This window comes from Alligator mississippiensis, chromosome 16 (genome assembly GCF_030867095.1).
Source record: "Alligator mississippiensis isolate rAllMis1 chromosome 16, rAllMis1, whole genome shotgun sequence".
In the NCBI taxonomy this organism is placed as follows: Eukaryota; Metazoa; Chordata; order Crocodylia; family Alligatoridae; genus Alligator; species Alligator mississippiensis.
This window is the reverse complement of record NC_081839.1, coordinates 214,378-229,379: the sequence shown is the minus strand read 5'-3', so window position 1 is coordinate 229,379 and position 15,002 is coordinate 214,378. Positions and strand designations below refer to the sequence as shown.

Here is a 15,002-nt window from a genome sequence, read left to right as displayed (position 1 = left end):
ATTTGACCTTCTAGAGTTTCTAGAAAAGTTATAAACAGATTACAGGTTTATAGTACCCAGGGAGGAACAATTCAATAAGGTAACTTGTCTGCATCTAAAAAAAGACTGTCAAAAACATTTGTTTCAAAAGAAGGCACTGTCAACCAGTGATCGTTACACCCTACATATGAAATTTCTCCAGAAGTTTTCCTACAAACTCTAAAAAAGGGGACTTCTGCAGATAAATGGAGGATTAGGGCCTTTATTCATTGTTCAGTAAAGGTGGGGGTGTGCTGTACATATTTCTAAACAAGCACTTAAAGAGTACTGCCAGCATGCAAAAGTTTTTTAAAAAATGAATTAGGTATCCAATGCAGAGATCACAGAAATTTACGCTAGGCAAATCCTCCCAATATAAATGCTTCTCATAATCCAGAACCGAGTAAGAAAAGCTATTCATTTAGTCCAGCTGACTTTGGGGATGTCATAGTGTTCAGTCAGAGTATCCAAGTGTCTGTTAAAATCCTAGGAGAGAAAAAAAAAGTGTGTGTCAACTTTCTGGAATATTGAACATGCTTTCTGCCTACTTTAAATTTAGTAATTCCAGATTAAATGAGTTGAAAATTTAGGTCAGTATCCCGTTAGTCAGCATCTTGTACCAGGTGCCACCAAGAAAGGTGCCAAAAAGCTGTACAATAGACAGTTATGCAATGGATAGCCCAGTTGGCTTTTGATCTGAATCATGTGGATTTATATCTCTAACATCCTCTCATTATAAAATGATTAATCCATTTTTTGAAACCCACTGAATTCTAGGCTTTAATTGTATCCTGTGGCTGTTAACCATATGGGTTAGTTACCTTTTAGCAGCTTTCAATTGGTAGCCTTTTAAATTTAACTGAATAATTCTGTGTTCTTGTATTTAAAGACAATACACGATACCAATCAAATTTACCTTTCTTAGCCCACCAGTTTGATGTGTTCCTCTATTATCAACTTTTCTTTCTGTAAAGATTATCCTAATCCATCACATTTCATTACATTCATGCCTCAGTTAGTCTGGTACATATTCCAATATCTGATGGCAAGAACTTTTGGTTCCAAGAGCTTTTGGAAAAACCTGGGAAGCCATGGGTTTCCTTCACAGGCTGGCACAGTTCCAGCCTGCAAGGGGCTGTGGGAAGCAAGACACAGGGTGTCACATGCATGTGTGCGCATAGAAATGCATGCATCAGCTAGTCAGTGTGGTAGAGAGCATCTCCCGCCAGGTACGTCTATGGGGACACAGGCAACAGTCGTGGGGGAAATGTACAGGTGATGCAGAGGCGGAGGGACAGGGCTTCAGCTGGGCCAGACCAACTCTGGGCAGAAGGTGCCTCCCTCCACAGCCCAGCAGGCGGGTCCCAGAGCGAGAGGGAGCGATGCAGTCCCATGGCTGCCAAGGTGAGGCACAACAGCAGCAGAGGCAGAGACTTGTGCCCCCTGCTGCTGCTGGGGAGGCAGGGGGCCTCATCTTGGCAGTGAGGTGCTCTCTCCCATGCTGGGTCCCACCTGCCGGGCTGCATAGGTGGCTCCTGCCCAGAGCTGGTATGGTCAGGCTGCAGCCCTGCACTCTATGCCCTGCTGTGGGCACAGAAATTGGGCAGCACATGCCCACACCCCACCACACTGCCTATACCCACTCCCTCCTTATGCACTGGGGGGCTGGGGGCAACAGATCAGGAGTGAGGTGCACCAGCAAGGCCCGGGGACTGTCATCTCAGTGCTACAAAGCAGTGGAGGGGACAGCCACAGCTGGGCCTACATCTTGTGAGCAAAGGGGGCAGGGGGAATTCAGATGTTCCATGATAAAAAAACAAAATCAAATGCTAAAGTATATAGGTATTTAGAATTTATTTTATGACTGAGGCACTGGTAGGCCTCCAAATTGCTTTAAAAAGTAAATATATCAATAAAACATGATGTTGAACTGATACCATATAGATAGTAGCACTTCATTTTAATCACGGAAAAATGCTGACTGCAGGTTACAACTGGAGAACATTGCCTCTTATCAGAGAAACTGATTTTTAAACAGAAAACCAGGATGCCTGCTAATCACCCACCACTGATTCCTGTTAAAAAAGCAAGCAGAGCCCAGAACATGCAAGTTACAGCTTTCATATTACTTATGGCAAGAGATTTTTCCAGACAAACATATTAGAACAATAACTATTTGAATTGCATATCCTGACAGGTGGATAATTTGGACTAGACAGCAAAGGGAACACACACTGTGAACAAGGCTAATCGTATCCTCACCTCAACTCTTTGTTTGTGGGTCTTGGAAGCCTTCTTCAGGATTCTTTCCATTTGCTGAGAAAGTGAAAACAGACACAGGTCGCTGTCATGCTAGCTCCTTTCACCGCAACAAAACACCTCCCTTTTAACCTGCACTTTATCTTTTCGGGGAAGTAACCTGGGTCAGGGCCGCTGCGAGTGCGCAGCTCCGACTCCCGCAGAGCGCGGACTCGTGCGGGCGGGCCGGGGCTCTGCGGACTCGCCCGTCCACCCACCCACCCGACCCGGGCCCCGCCGCTCGGTGCCGGCAGCAGGAGCCGCCCGGCCCGGCCCGTACCCTCTTCTCTTGCATCTTCTCATAGGCGAGCTGCGCGGGCGTGCGCTTGTCCAGGCCGCGCTTCTTTTCCTCCTCCTGCTTCTTGCTGCTCACGGTTTGGTCCCGGATCTTGCTCTTCTCCTTGTCCTTCCTCTTCTTCCTGCGGGGACAGAGCCAGAGCGGCGGCATGAAAAGTAGCGCGGGAAGCCGGGCGCCCCCGCCGCCCTCCCTCGCCGGAGGAGGTGCTTACCGCCGGGCCGCCGCCGGGGCCTCGCCGCTCGCCTTGAGCCGCAGCGAGCCGCGCTGGACGCCCTCGTACTCCGCCATGGCTCCCCCGAGTTCGCGGCACTTCCGGGTTACGGGTGGAGAGCACTTCCGGGCCGCGCCCGCCAGGCGCGTCGGGATAGGCTGCGCTGCGCGGCGGGGCGGGGCGCCATGGCAACCAGCCCAGCCGGAGTGAGGGAGCGCGCGCGCGGCGCCGGCCGGCGGGAAGCCCGCGGCTCCCGGGACCTGCAACAGCCCCGGGCGCGCAGAGCTCCCCGCGGGGACCGTCCTGGGTGCAGTCCCGGAGAGAGGAGGAGCTGTGGGGCACGGCCAGCCCCCACAGACCCCGTCTGGGCCCTCCAGTGCCCGCCCCGGGCAGGCCGACAGCCCACAGCAGCCACCGCCCTGCGGCTGGCTGCAAGGCAGAGTCAGCTGCAGGGATCCCTGAGAGAGGGCCAGGGACACGGCAGAGACCTGGGGGGAAGTCCTTTCTGACCCGCGGAGGGCCAAGACTTTCCGTGAGTCGCAGCCTTGGCTGCAGCGGCTCTCCGCCTCTGAGGGAAAAATTCCCTCCTGGCCCCATATGGGGCCCAGAAAAGCCCTGAAGCCTGGGCAGTCCCCACAGCAGAGCGCAGGCGTGGCACGCACAGGTCCTCTCCGACCATTGCCCATCAGCCTCGCGGACAGGCTCCAGGTTCCCCAGATGTCTGGTCCGCTGCCTCTGTTTTGACACTGAAGACGTTTTTCCTGACATCCCCATCGAACCCTCTGCTGTAACCGACGGGTCTGTGTCCAACTCTGCACCCAGAGCCAGAGGGCATTTCCCTCTTCTAACAAAGGAAAGTTTCCTATATCCCTCCCTCCCTCCCAGTATGTTTTCAGTTTTATACCTGAAAGGCCGAGAGGGATCAGAGTATCAAGATAACGCCTAGTTAACACTGTTAAAACCAACAGTGGGGCAAATTCTTCTCAAAATTATGCCCACCAGATAAATATTATAAATTGTTAAATAACGGGTGTATAATTTACACTTTTCCATTTTAGCAAACATGTCATAAATATATTGAAGACATGATCCTTGGTTTTCATGGGGAAATGAGATAGTTGCATTTATTTTGTTGGTTTAACTTAATTATAAATTAGCAATTATGACTCTGCAACAATTAATTTCAAATGCTCTTTAATGGAGACAATCAAAACTCTAATTACTAGCACATATGGGGTTGATTTTGAGGGGGGGGGGTTGGTTTTGTTTACAGTGGCTTTTAAAAAGAAAAAGACTTTGGACTTTAGGGATGGTCCTGCTTTGAGCAGGGGGTCAGACTAGACGGCCTCCTGACGTGCCTTCCAACCCTAAATTTCTATGATTCAATGATACTGTAATCCTTTGTTAGGGTTCCTGCTGACGCTGACTATTAAAGGAAGGAAGATATTCCTAGTGCTTTTAGCAGTCTGCATTTTTTTCAGCAGAATCACAAACAACAAATCCACATAGTCCCCTATCAATTTCAGAGACAAGGCAAAGAAGCTGTTTTGAGTTTAGCTGTATGGTGTAATATGACTCTGCCAGAGCATACGGAAGGCAGGTGAATGATGCTGGAAGAGAGCCTTATAGTCAGACTAAAGATGCGATGAAATGCTCCTATTATGATTCTGAAATCCACGGAGCAGAGAAGGTGGTTACTTGATCCCCCCTGTCTGAACCTCATTGTTGCAGTTTTTCAAATTTGAATATTCAGGACTCCTATAAAGGTAATTTAAGGGGATAGAACCATGGGACAAGAATCGGGACTCGGAGGCAGACATGGGCAACAAGCAAACCATTTTTACTCCAGAGCAGCTAGATGCTTATCAGGTAAAACCACCAAGCTAAGGAGGAAAAAAAAAAAAGATGAAATAGCTATAATACGTGTTAAGGGAGGTTGCTCTAAAACAGTCATTGGGTCTTAGTTCTGTGATGCTAAACAGGATTAAAAACTCTAGCAAAAGTGTTTAGAATAAATATTATTGATAGCTGTTTAATTCCTCTCTTCCATTTTCTTGCAAAGAGAAAAATAAAGCCCTGTATTATAAATTAAGACGAAGTACGTTAGTCTTTGGCGAAGTTAACTAGAAAGGCAGCATTGTTTACACTAGGGAAAACTTTGGGCCAGTGTATGTTTAAAAAAGAAATGAATACCACTGTAATTTATACCTCACCATATTTTGCAGGACTGCACATTTTTTACAAGGAAAGAAATTCTGAGGTGAGCCTGTTTTTTGTCTTTGAAAGCAATAACGGAACACAGGGTTCTTATCTGATAAGTTTAGGAATCTTTACAAGATTTTTTTTTTAAATTGGGATTTAAAAGAATGACCATGACAAAAAGCCCCATCAACTTTTATAGATACAAAATTGTGTTAAGTAGCATTAACTGAGACAAAAATGTGTAACTCACTATAGTGTTAAAGGGCCAGTTCCTCCATCTTAAGTTTTCATATAACAAATTATCTAAAATGATTTTGCCACATACACATTCAAAGGGTTTCATGCCCTTCCACCTTGTTTTATAACAACTACTACACAGATTATTGATATTCTGTGGTCCATTTTGTTTATTTGATGAAATATGCCATACTTTTCAGTAGTGTAATAAAGAACCAAAACTACCTTGTATTTAGAGTTTCTTTTCCTCATATATTTATATTGTAGTCTAAATTCTATTTTAATGGTATGATATAATTTCATTTTTTTGAATTATTGATATTATTAACATTAGAGGTCCAAAAATACTAGATTATCCACTTACCAATGTGAGATTGTTTTCACAGAGAAACAAAATGAGCCAGAGAGACTTGGAAAAGGACAAGTAATACTTGTAAAGAATGTCTTCAGTATTAGAACAGAGTAGACTTTAAAGGGATTTCTTTCAATTTTGTCTTGGTAATATGCTGCTAGTGTATAATTTCTTATTGTTTCTTATTTTTATATTTACAGTAATATTTTTTGAGACATATTCACAAGGCCCAAGTTATGTGAAAGAGAATTGGGAATTAACCAGTATATTCACAAAAAGTCACAGCCAGCTTGCTAGGATTAAAGTAACCTAAAAAGCTTTTACTGACACAACATGAGGCTCTCTTGGTTTTTGTGCGAGAAGCTGCTGACATACGAGACATCTACTGTGGAGTTGTCTAATTAGCTCCGCAGTAAACTTGTCAGCGTCCACAGGTGCATGGCTATTAGGCTGGAGGTAAATCAGTGAACTCTGCCACAGGTTAGTACTTGTAAATATAAGTACTATCCTACGGCAGAGTTTTTTACTCTGCAGCAACACACACACAGATGCTGTTGGGGCTGGCTGAGACATGAGGGTGCTTCAGTGTGGGGGCTGCCTGCTGTCTAGCCTCACACTGGAGCCCCCTCGTGTGCCAGCCAGCTCCTCTGCAACACATTGAGCCAGGTTGGAGCAGCTCTGGGCTGGCAGGCGGGTCCTCCCCCCCATCCCGGACCCTCTGCCAGCCAGGGCTGCTCTGACCCAGCTCAGACCCAGGTGCACATGTAAACGTGGCACCCAGGAGCAATAAACTTTGGCGCAATATGTGCCAGAGGTTACTGCTGCATGTTACTGTACAACATGTAGACATGCCCAGTATCAGTGGATCGACTCGTTTGAAGAACAGGGTAGAGGAGAAAATTGCATGAGGATGTGCCCTTTAGCAGAATTATGTGCTCTTCCATTGATGTGCACTCTGCTAACCTGCTTGCAAATGTAGCGCAGCAGAAAGTAATTGGAGCAAGTGTCTATTATAACTGAAACTTAAGCTTGGCTGAATTTTCATGCGCTGATAATTGTGTCATGAATAAGGCATTTATTATTGATAATGAGCCCCTTAGAAACAATGGAACAGGATTTTCAGCCACATTCACTAATGATAACTCTAAAAAAAAAAGGATCCTTAATCTACAGGAAGTAAACAGTACTGCAGAAAATTAAAATGTGTTTGAAGACACATTATAGATGTTCTGGTTCTCATGGGATCTCCTTACAGTCAGTTTAGTGGAAATTTTGCTGGGCCAAAAATGCAGGATAAGGCTGCAGACTTGAAGAGCAAAACATTTGCTCCCTTACCCTCCTCCCCTTATTCTAAACCTTAAACTAGAGAAAAGGAAGGTAACAGGTAGCCAAGGGAAGACTAACTGATTAGTAGAGTAGTCTCCCATCCCTCTGAGCTAAATGGCTCAGTGGTTCTCCCTCTGCTATTTGTAGATTTGCTTTTGAAATGACAATCTATATTTCTCAAAACAATACACATTAAAATTTTTATGAATTTCTTTTGAAGATTGCTTGGTGCGTCGTTGTTATGACCAGAATTATTAAAGCTGTGCATGTCTACATTTGGGCACCTAAATCGGAGGTATTGGGTACTATTTATCTCATAATGACTTCTGTAGGAAATGGCATGCAGCCTCACTGAGTGAATTTTTTGCAGAGCATTGAATTTATAGGATCTTTTCTGTCTTGGCATCGCTTTCCTCTATACGTGCAGTTGCTTGGCAGTGGAAAAGGGTCACTAATTGCTTCATTCCAAATTTACAGCCAGCTGGAGCTGATGAACAATATTTGAATCACACATACCTTTACACAGATTTTGTAGGGAGGCATGAGACAAGGATTCTCAGCTTTCTGACGTATTAACGGGACATGTTCTTGCCAACTAAGCCAGCCTTCAGGTATGTATATAAAGACAGGTGGGGGAAACAAAGGAATATGGAAAGCAGTTACTGGTGAAAAATACTTCAAGGAACTAATAACAAGTCTATTTATCACTTTGAATAAAAAATACTTGATCACCCAGGCTACAAGAAAATGCAGCTGCACAAAAAACAACAACAATTTTGCTGGCTAGTTTGTACATGTATTTTTATACTAATTGCTTCTTCCTCCATGAAGCCCAGATTCTCCTGAGTTATATTTACGTTCACTACTCTGATGCAAGATCTGAATGATGAATCATAAAACAGAGAAGATGGACGTATTTTTCAGGGCTGCAAGAACAAACCAATACCAAAATGAACCTTACATTCCATTTTCAGGCTGTTTTACAGGTACAGAGATCTGGCCCCACAGCTAGTCCCACTTGACTACTCAGATAAACCAGATGTGATGCTTCCCTATGAACTCATCAGCAGCATGCCAGAGCTGAAGGTACAGTGTAAGGAATGCAGAAGGTAGACATGGTGCCACATTTCACTTTCATCTATCCCTTCTGAATAATTCATCCCTTACTAATTGTCAAAAGACCTGAAAGATAATTGAATTCTGGCTATCTAGAGAATAGCTGTCTAAATCCAAAGTCCCTTTAGAAGCTGCCAGTGGTTTCCTTTGAAAGCTTACTGAAGTCCAAAAAAGGTACAGAGAAGTTTGCAGCTGGACCTGTTTTTTGATGCAACATTAGACAAAAAAAACCAAAACAAAAAAAACTAGAAACAGGGGGGCAAGGGGAAGGAGGGGTTGTCTTGTCCACCGCTAAGAGGCTCATATGGATAGAACTCCTGCCTAAGTTGTGCCCTATAAAGCCAAGGCACTAACGTGAAACAAATATTAGTAAAGACCGCCTTTCACTTTATTTTGTCTTCCCTTTTCAACAGGATAATCCATTTCGCCAGCGGATAGCAGAGGTTTTCTCAGAGGATGGAGAAGGCAATATGACTTTAGATGATTTTTTAGACATGTTTTCAGTGTTGAGTGAAATGGCTCCCAGAGATCTCAAAGCTTATTATGCCTTTAAAATTTATGGTGAGTGAAACTAGCATGGATGGTAAAGCTTGGAGGAAATACAGAGTTGCACATGACCAGAGACTGACTGCAGGAACACACTTAAATTAGATCAGTGATTTTCTACTAGGCTGTCAAGGCACCCTGGGGTGTCTTGAGAACCTTAGTAGGGTGCCCCATGGTCCCTTGCATTGTTAGAACTGTTAGCTGTGCAAACCTGATTCACAAGATAAACCCAGACATTTAAAATAAAAAGCCATAGCATTAAAAGCATTCTAACATGTTGTAGTCTTCCTGATTTTTTTGCAACAGAAAAAAACTAATCTTTTTTTTTTTTTTTGCATAGTAAGAAAACAAGTGAAAATTAAAAGGTAGCATTTTCAGAGGTGTCTTTATTGTCTAATGAGGGGGTGCCTTGAGTCTAATCACTCATATCTACTTAGGTTGAGAACCACTACATTAGATACACACCTGGCTATGAACTGTATAGGTACATATTTAATAGGGCTCCCTTCTCATTGCATTTAAATGCTTCCTAGCTATCCTAGAAACTTCTGTGCCACTTGTAAGGTTTTCATTGTGTTCATAACTGAAAGATATTTTGCTTAAACTCTGGCAGCTCTAGCTTTCACCGTGATGCAGTAATGCGCAGTAGAATTAATCTACTGCACTTTTAGTGTCTTGTGTTGATGCGCCTATTGAGACTGAAGGTGATCTCTGATCATCAGTTTCTGACATCTGCTGGAAAATTTGTGGTACTGCATCCAAAGCAACTCTTCCATATTTTGTTAATTGAAGGAAATAACATTTAAAAACAAACTGTACAGACCATGGGAGATGCTTTGAAAAGTATTGATTAAAGCACATGACCAAATAATTCTAAAGTAAAGGGGATTTAATCTGGTGTCACCTGTTCAGTGGCATCTGTGGTTCCACCTACTGCAGACTAGGTCTGGACACACAAAACTTGTCAACCAGGCTGTTTACACATAGCAAGTTCTCCCTAAAATGTATCTGTCTGACTATTCATTAAGGGAATTAATGTCCCATCTTCTACAGGGTTCTTTGAATAACCGAGGCTTGTAGCACGTTTTCACAAAGGATGTTTTTAAAAATTACAATTATTTACTATATGTTTTCAATTATTTTTTTCTTCCGGTCTCAGCAAAATCAATTATATAATGCCCTAATAAGAGAGAGTTCCACTTCTGAAGCCAAAGGGGACATTGTTCAACATGGAAAAAAAAGCAAGACAGCCTACCCTGTTCTTTTAGTTCATGGTACTAGCTTGCTGATAATTTGATTATGGACAGATTTCATTAGGGATGAGATTATTTGGGAACTCTAACATTGTGTATGACCAAACAACACCAGGGTGCACAAAACTTGTAGATGGGTGTTTTGGAAATAATTTAATAATTGCAATCCAGTGAACGTTGGGCAATTCTTCAATTCTAAATTAGGAATTCCTTTATACAGTTATATTGGGGTTTGTAAATCAGGTCAGACACATTCCTTCCCACTGCGATCTTGGGAGTCAGACTTGGAGAAGTCAGTTTTCAGCATTTTGAATGCATCATTTCTCTTTCCTTTGACAGATTTTAACAATGATGATTATATATGCAAGTCAGACTTGGAAAAAACTGTTAACAAACTGACTCGACATGAACTTACTCCAGAAGAGGTTAGCCTTGTATGTGAAAAAGTGATTGAGGAAGCTGATCTGGACAATGATGGCAAACTTTCCCTAGAAGATTTTCAGCACATGATACTAAGAGCTCCAGACTTTCTCAGGTAACAGTGGCCCTTTTGTTATACATTGAGAATTCACTCCTCATTCTCTAGTACAAGTGTTTTAAAAGGTATGCTTATTAGCTCTTCCACGCTTGAAGATTTCAATGTTTCCAGTCCATCAGTCATAGTATTGCACTAAAAGCATTCACTAAAAAACAAACCACCAACCAAACCCCCCCCCCCCCCCCCCCCCCCCGATTTTAAAGTTTAGGGGTGTCTGTTTTTTTGCTGTTGCTTTTGAACTTCAAGTCACATTTTTCATAATTTTTCTCTAAGATCATGAGTGCCAGGAAATTGTCTGAAGAGGAAAAAAAAACCCACATTTCTCCTTCTGATAGCTCAAGCAGTTAGGCCTGAATACCTCAAATATTGCTGGATTCTATATAAAACTTAAGAGTTGGCAACATTATACTGAAAAGACTATTTACTTTACAAACGTATTTTTAACAAAAGGCTGCTCTTTAGATTTAAGTGATTTAGGATTCTTAATCCCAAAGCAGGCAAGAAAAATCAAATGTGACAAGGTAAAAATTACTGGGTTTGTGCTACGTGGTGAATGAGACATACGTAGCATTTTTTGTTTTTGTTTTTTTAATAGTACATTTCACATTCGAATCTGAATCTGGTGAAACACAGAGCGGGAACTTCATCAGAATTCCGCCATGTACATCATTCCGTTCTGTTTTCAGGACCAAACACGAGTTTCAGAAACTGGAGTAAGAGCTGGGGAGAAGAACAAGTTATGTTTCCTGTTTAAATCTTCAGGGATAAGATTCATTAAGATTTCCCTAAGTAACTTAGTACAAAGTTTTTCTTGCCAGTTAACATGTTCAGTACAAATTTTGTTTTGATTTTCAGCTTCAGCAAATCTGATCAACAAAGAAATGGGGAATACATCCATATTTGTTTAACTTAGCAAATAAAAAGATTTGTTTAAGGTAAAAGACTGCTGGCACTAGAACAAATATGTATAAACTGACCATTAATAAACTTTGACTTGAAATTGGAAGGAGATTCTTGGTCACTACTACAGCTGGGTCCTAAGGAACCCTTCCAATTTGAATAACAGGTGTTTATTATTGCCGTGAAGTGTTTTTTTAGATTGAGCCAGATCAGTGATTCTCAATGCAGATGCTGTGGCACCTTAAGGTACCTCGAGATCCTTTCAAGGGTGCTGCCGTGTGCCATGCAATGTTAGCATTGTTAGGTGTGCAAGCATGATTCACAAGATAAAACCAAAGATTTCAAGTAGGAATTCACTGCGGTAAAAACACTCTGTGACCTGAGTTCCTTGAAACAGAAGAATTGCTCATTTATTTTTCTGTAATCCAAAAATGAGTGAAAGTGAAGAGCTGGCATTTTCTGAGGTGGACCTTGAGTCTGAAAAAGTTAAGTACTGTTCAGCTAGGTATCTGAAAACAGGTCTGCATCTGTCTTGGGAGGTCTCTTCTAGTCCTGGGCTCCCAACAGAAAAAACTGTTTGGGGGTATTTTTTATTTATTTTTAAAGGGCTAGGCACTAAGTAGAAGTTACATAAAAAAAAAAAACCTAGAACATTTCCTTCTGTCCTTTATGCAATTTTACCTTGTAAGACAGATCTTGCTATAGGCACTGAAAACATATAAACTGGTGTTTATTGAGCTTGAATTGCAAGTTCATTGGCTTAAACAAAAACCCAAAGCACTCAACACCCCACCTATTGTAGAATGACTTTCAAAGCTGCCAAAATTCCATTAAAATTAATGAAAATTTAACACACAACCTGAAAGCAGCTTTAAAGCCTCTGAGTCTGATGTTAGAGGACTAAAAGCTGAGTGAACTAAGAAACTCGTACCACACTGGGGCAAAAAGCAGAATGGCACTGTGGCATTTCATTCACAGTTTTAATGTGATTTATCTCAGTTACACACAACCTCAGATCTAGATTTATTGAATAAAAGCTTTTTCCTTGAAAAAGGAACAGAGGATGCTGAATCACTATCTGTATTACCTGCAAGTTTTGCTGAATTTTCTTTCAAGTCTGGAACATTGAATTGTACGTTGTAATGCATGGATCCAGAATTACTACCAGCTTCCTTAGAAACACTTTCTATTCCATTGCAGTGAGACTCTCTGCAGTATGTAAGGAATAACTAGCCAGGTATCCTCAGGCATATTATTAGTAGGCACTGTAAAAAAGGGACCTTATCTGAAGTCTCTCTCTATTACATGGTAGATGATCACCAGAACGTTTGGTTCATTCTCTTCGTCATAAAACCGACAATCAAATCCATAGCTCCCATTTTTTCCCTGAAATTCAATAGCTTTCGAGTATCTTTAGAGTCTTTTCTATATGTTTACTATCAAGGTTACTTTGTTGGTCATTTTCTGCGTACCTGAAAAGATGAAGACATTTTTGTCAAGTAACAGATTTCTATATTTTATCATTCTAAAGAAAGAACAAATTGAACTGAGGGGCATAAAACCCGTGCATTTACATTTATTTACAAGTAATAAAATGTTTTACATGTCGTACTTGGACCTTGAATCAGAAAGAGCATGTAAATGAATGATATACATAACAATTTTTAAGGAGTTTAGTTCTTTCTTTGTGACATATGCTAAACTGCATATTTCAGTACTAGGTGCCAACTGCTATTTATTGCTAAAATACCAAAAAATGCTACAGTGTAGGCTAAGAATTTCCCATAGTCCTGATCCGACATGCTGTTCTGTTGACTAGGGTGGCACACTAAAGAATGTGCTAATCCTACAGTCCATCATGAAGATGATATTTATTTTGCAAATTAAGCTTATAATCACATATAAAAATTATTTAATTCAGACAGTTTTAAGGGCTAATACTCAAACTAGATAAAAACCTCCACAGTCCATACCAATCTAACCATGGGGTAAAATTCCTTCCTGATCCCAAGCATAGTGATCAGTGGCGATGTGTAGGGGGTGCACATGCACCCCCTGAGAGTGCCCCCTGACTGGCCACGCTCGCCTCTTAGGTGATGGTTAGGGGGGGCAGGCGGGAGCGCTGGTGCCCCCCCTGCAAGCGCCAGCCAATCACTATGATTGCTGTGGCCGCTTCCAGGAGGATTGCCCATGGGGGACCTCACCCGGTCAGCAGGACTGGTCTCAGGGGGGGTACACACCCCTCCTGACTCAGGCAGCACCAGTCGCTCATGATAGTGATTGGTCTCACTGTAAATGGAGTCCTTGCATCTCCCAACTACCCAGTTCGCCCAGTAAAAGGGGTATATATTTAAAAAAAAAAAAAAAAAAAATTAAACCCAACCAAACAAACAAACAACACACCACCAAAAACACCTCTCTTTTCACATATTCACTTGGACCATCATGGCTATAACAACCCTCCAACCTTACTTAAACATTTCTGACTCTCAAACAAGAAGAAAACTGAAGACATTTATAAAAGTTACATCCAACACACATAAGTTTTCATATGCCATATTTTTCTCGCTTACAACACACCCCGGATCAAGATATGCACCATACTTTTGAAAGGCAGAATGAAGAAAAAAATTTTTTCCTCATAGTAACTGAGTAGCAGCAGCAAGGGAGCTGAGCCTGTTCATTTTTCTGCTCCCTGTGGATCTCTGCCGACTTCACTTTTCCTTTCCTTCGGTATGCAGCAGACACTTCTTACTGCATTTCTTCACACAAAATGCACACACCAACTTCAAGCAGACAGTTTTTAGAAAAAAGGTGCACAGTGTATACAAGAAAATATGTTTAACTCTTAAAAAATACCTTAAGACAAATCATCTTAGAATAAATATTTGGTTTTTTAAAGTGCATCATTTTTCGAAGGCAATCAGGACTCATAGTAGAGATGATATCTCTTATTAGACCAACAAGATTTTTGCAAATAAATAAAATTTCTTTAATTGCTTTTATATATAAAGCAAAAATCTTGTTGGTCTAATAAAAGATCTCTCTACTACGAGTCCTGATTGCCTTTTCCTCTAGACCAATATGGTTACAACCTGGATGCCTCATAGTTAAAAGAATATGCTTGCAATTTATGCACTTAAGTTTTTTAAAGTGGTTTGCAATGTATTGTTTGTCACTTTTTTTTATACAAGTGTTATGTAAACAAGTTTGGATTTTTTTACGAAATCCAGATTGGCATAATTAAGCTGAATTGTTCATAAAATTGTACAGATTTGTCCTTGAGCTCGATTCAAAGGCCACTGAAGAGGAGAACATTTCACATATATCATTTAAATTTTATGTTATTCATATTTTTAAGTGCAGTCACTCAAAAATAAATATTACAAATTACTTTGTTCTAGTTAATCTTACACCAAGGTTGGTCTTTATTCCTAATTATTCATTAAAAAAACCAAATCAATAGTAAATCAGGTCTGCCAGACGTGATTAAATATTTTAAATCTTGTCTTGTCAGAAATCTTAAAAAGCAGGAGACCTTCTAGGTGAAGGTAAACAGAATGTGGTAACAAGATGCTACAGGAGCAGCACATTCCAGAATCTAGGGCTACACTAACACATCTCATCAGCTGCAACCCCTTTCAAATAAAAAACACATCACCCAGCAATGTCACTGTACAGAACAAGCAGTGTTCTCTTAAGTAATA

General features: G+C 41.4%; 3 protein-coding genes across 11 annotated transcripts in view; 1 reads left to right on the top strand and 2 right to left on the bottom strand.

The window, feature by feature from the left end:
- Nucleotides 1-225: 225 nt before the first annotated feature.
- FAM32A (family with sequence similarity 32 member A) lies at nucleotides 226-2,933 on the bottom strand. Its single transcript, XM_006259502.4, has 4 exons — nucleotides 2,826-2,933; nucleotides 2,597-2,735; nucleotides 2,281-2,334; nucleotides 226-504 (listed from the first exon to the last, which is right to left on the bottom strand). Exons 1-4 carry the CDS (start codon nucleotides 2,900-2,902, stop codon nucleotides 436-438), a joined length of 339 nt encoding a protein of 112 aa, XP_006259564.2. The 5' UTR covers nucleotides 2,903-2,933; the 3' UTR covers nucleotides 226-435.
- An 87-nt stretch (nucleotides 2,934-3,020) lies between these two features.
- CIB3 (calcium and integrin binding family member 3) overlaps nucleotides 3,021-15,002 on the top strand; it is a 21,720-nt gene continuing 9,738 nt past the window's right edge. For 3 of the 5 annotated variants that reach the window (XM_059719790.1, XM_059719791.1, XM_059719789.1), the window contains exons 1-5: nucleotides 3,021-4,694; nucleotides 5,051-5,085; nucleotides 7,917-8,028; nucleotides 8,472-8,619; nucleotides 10,197-10,392. In XM_059719790.1, the coding sequence (XP_059575773.1) occupies nucleotides 4,644-4,694; nucleotides 5,051-5,085; nucleotides 7,917-8,028; nucleotides 8,472-8,619; nucleotides 10,197-10,392 (542 nt within the window). In that variant the 5' untranslated portion in view covers nucleotides 3,021-4,643. Of the gene's footprint in view, nucleotides 4,695-5,050; nucleotides 5,086-7,916; nucleotides 8,029-8,471; nucleotides 8,620-10,196; nucleotides 10,393-10,990; nucleotides 14,704-15,002 lie in introns of those variants that run through there. The other 2 variants (XM_059719788.1, XM_006259506.4) reach the window with 2 other exon arrangements.
- RAB8A (RAB8A, member RAS oncogene family) overlaps nucleotides 12,262-15,002 on the bottom strand; it is a 20,625-nt gene continuing 17,884 nt past the window's right edge. For 3 of the 5 annotated variants that reach the window (XM_019484747.2, XM_019484743.2, XM_019484745.2), the window contains one exon: nucleotides 12,262-12,767. In XM_019484747.2, the coding sequence (XP_019340292.1) occupies nucleotides 12,721-12,767 (47 nt within the window). In that variant the 3' untranslated portion in view covers nucleotides 12,262-12,720. Of the gene's footprint in view, nucleotides 12,768-12,842; nucleotides 14,082-15,002 lie in introns of those variants that run through there. The other 2 variants (XM_019484744.2, XM_019484746.2) reach the window with 1 other exon arrangement.

What these genes read in the sequence shown, in the direction of transcription:
- FAM32A (XM_006259502.4), bottom strand. Translation starts at nt 2,902, where the DNA reads ATGGCGGAGTACGAGGGCGTCCAGCGCGGCTCGCTGCGGCTCAAGGCG. An exon ending in GCCCCGGCGGCGGCCCGGCG is followed by an intron (nt 2,736 to 2,825) that starts GTAAGCACCTCC and finishes CTGTCCCCGCAG; the next exon opens with GAAGAAGAGGAAGGACAAGG. An exon ending in CCCACAAACAAAGAGTTGAG is followed by an intron (nt 505 to 2,280) that starts GTGAGGATACGA and finishes TTTCTCTCCTAG; the next exon opens with GATTTTAACAGACACTTGGA.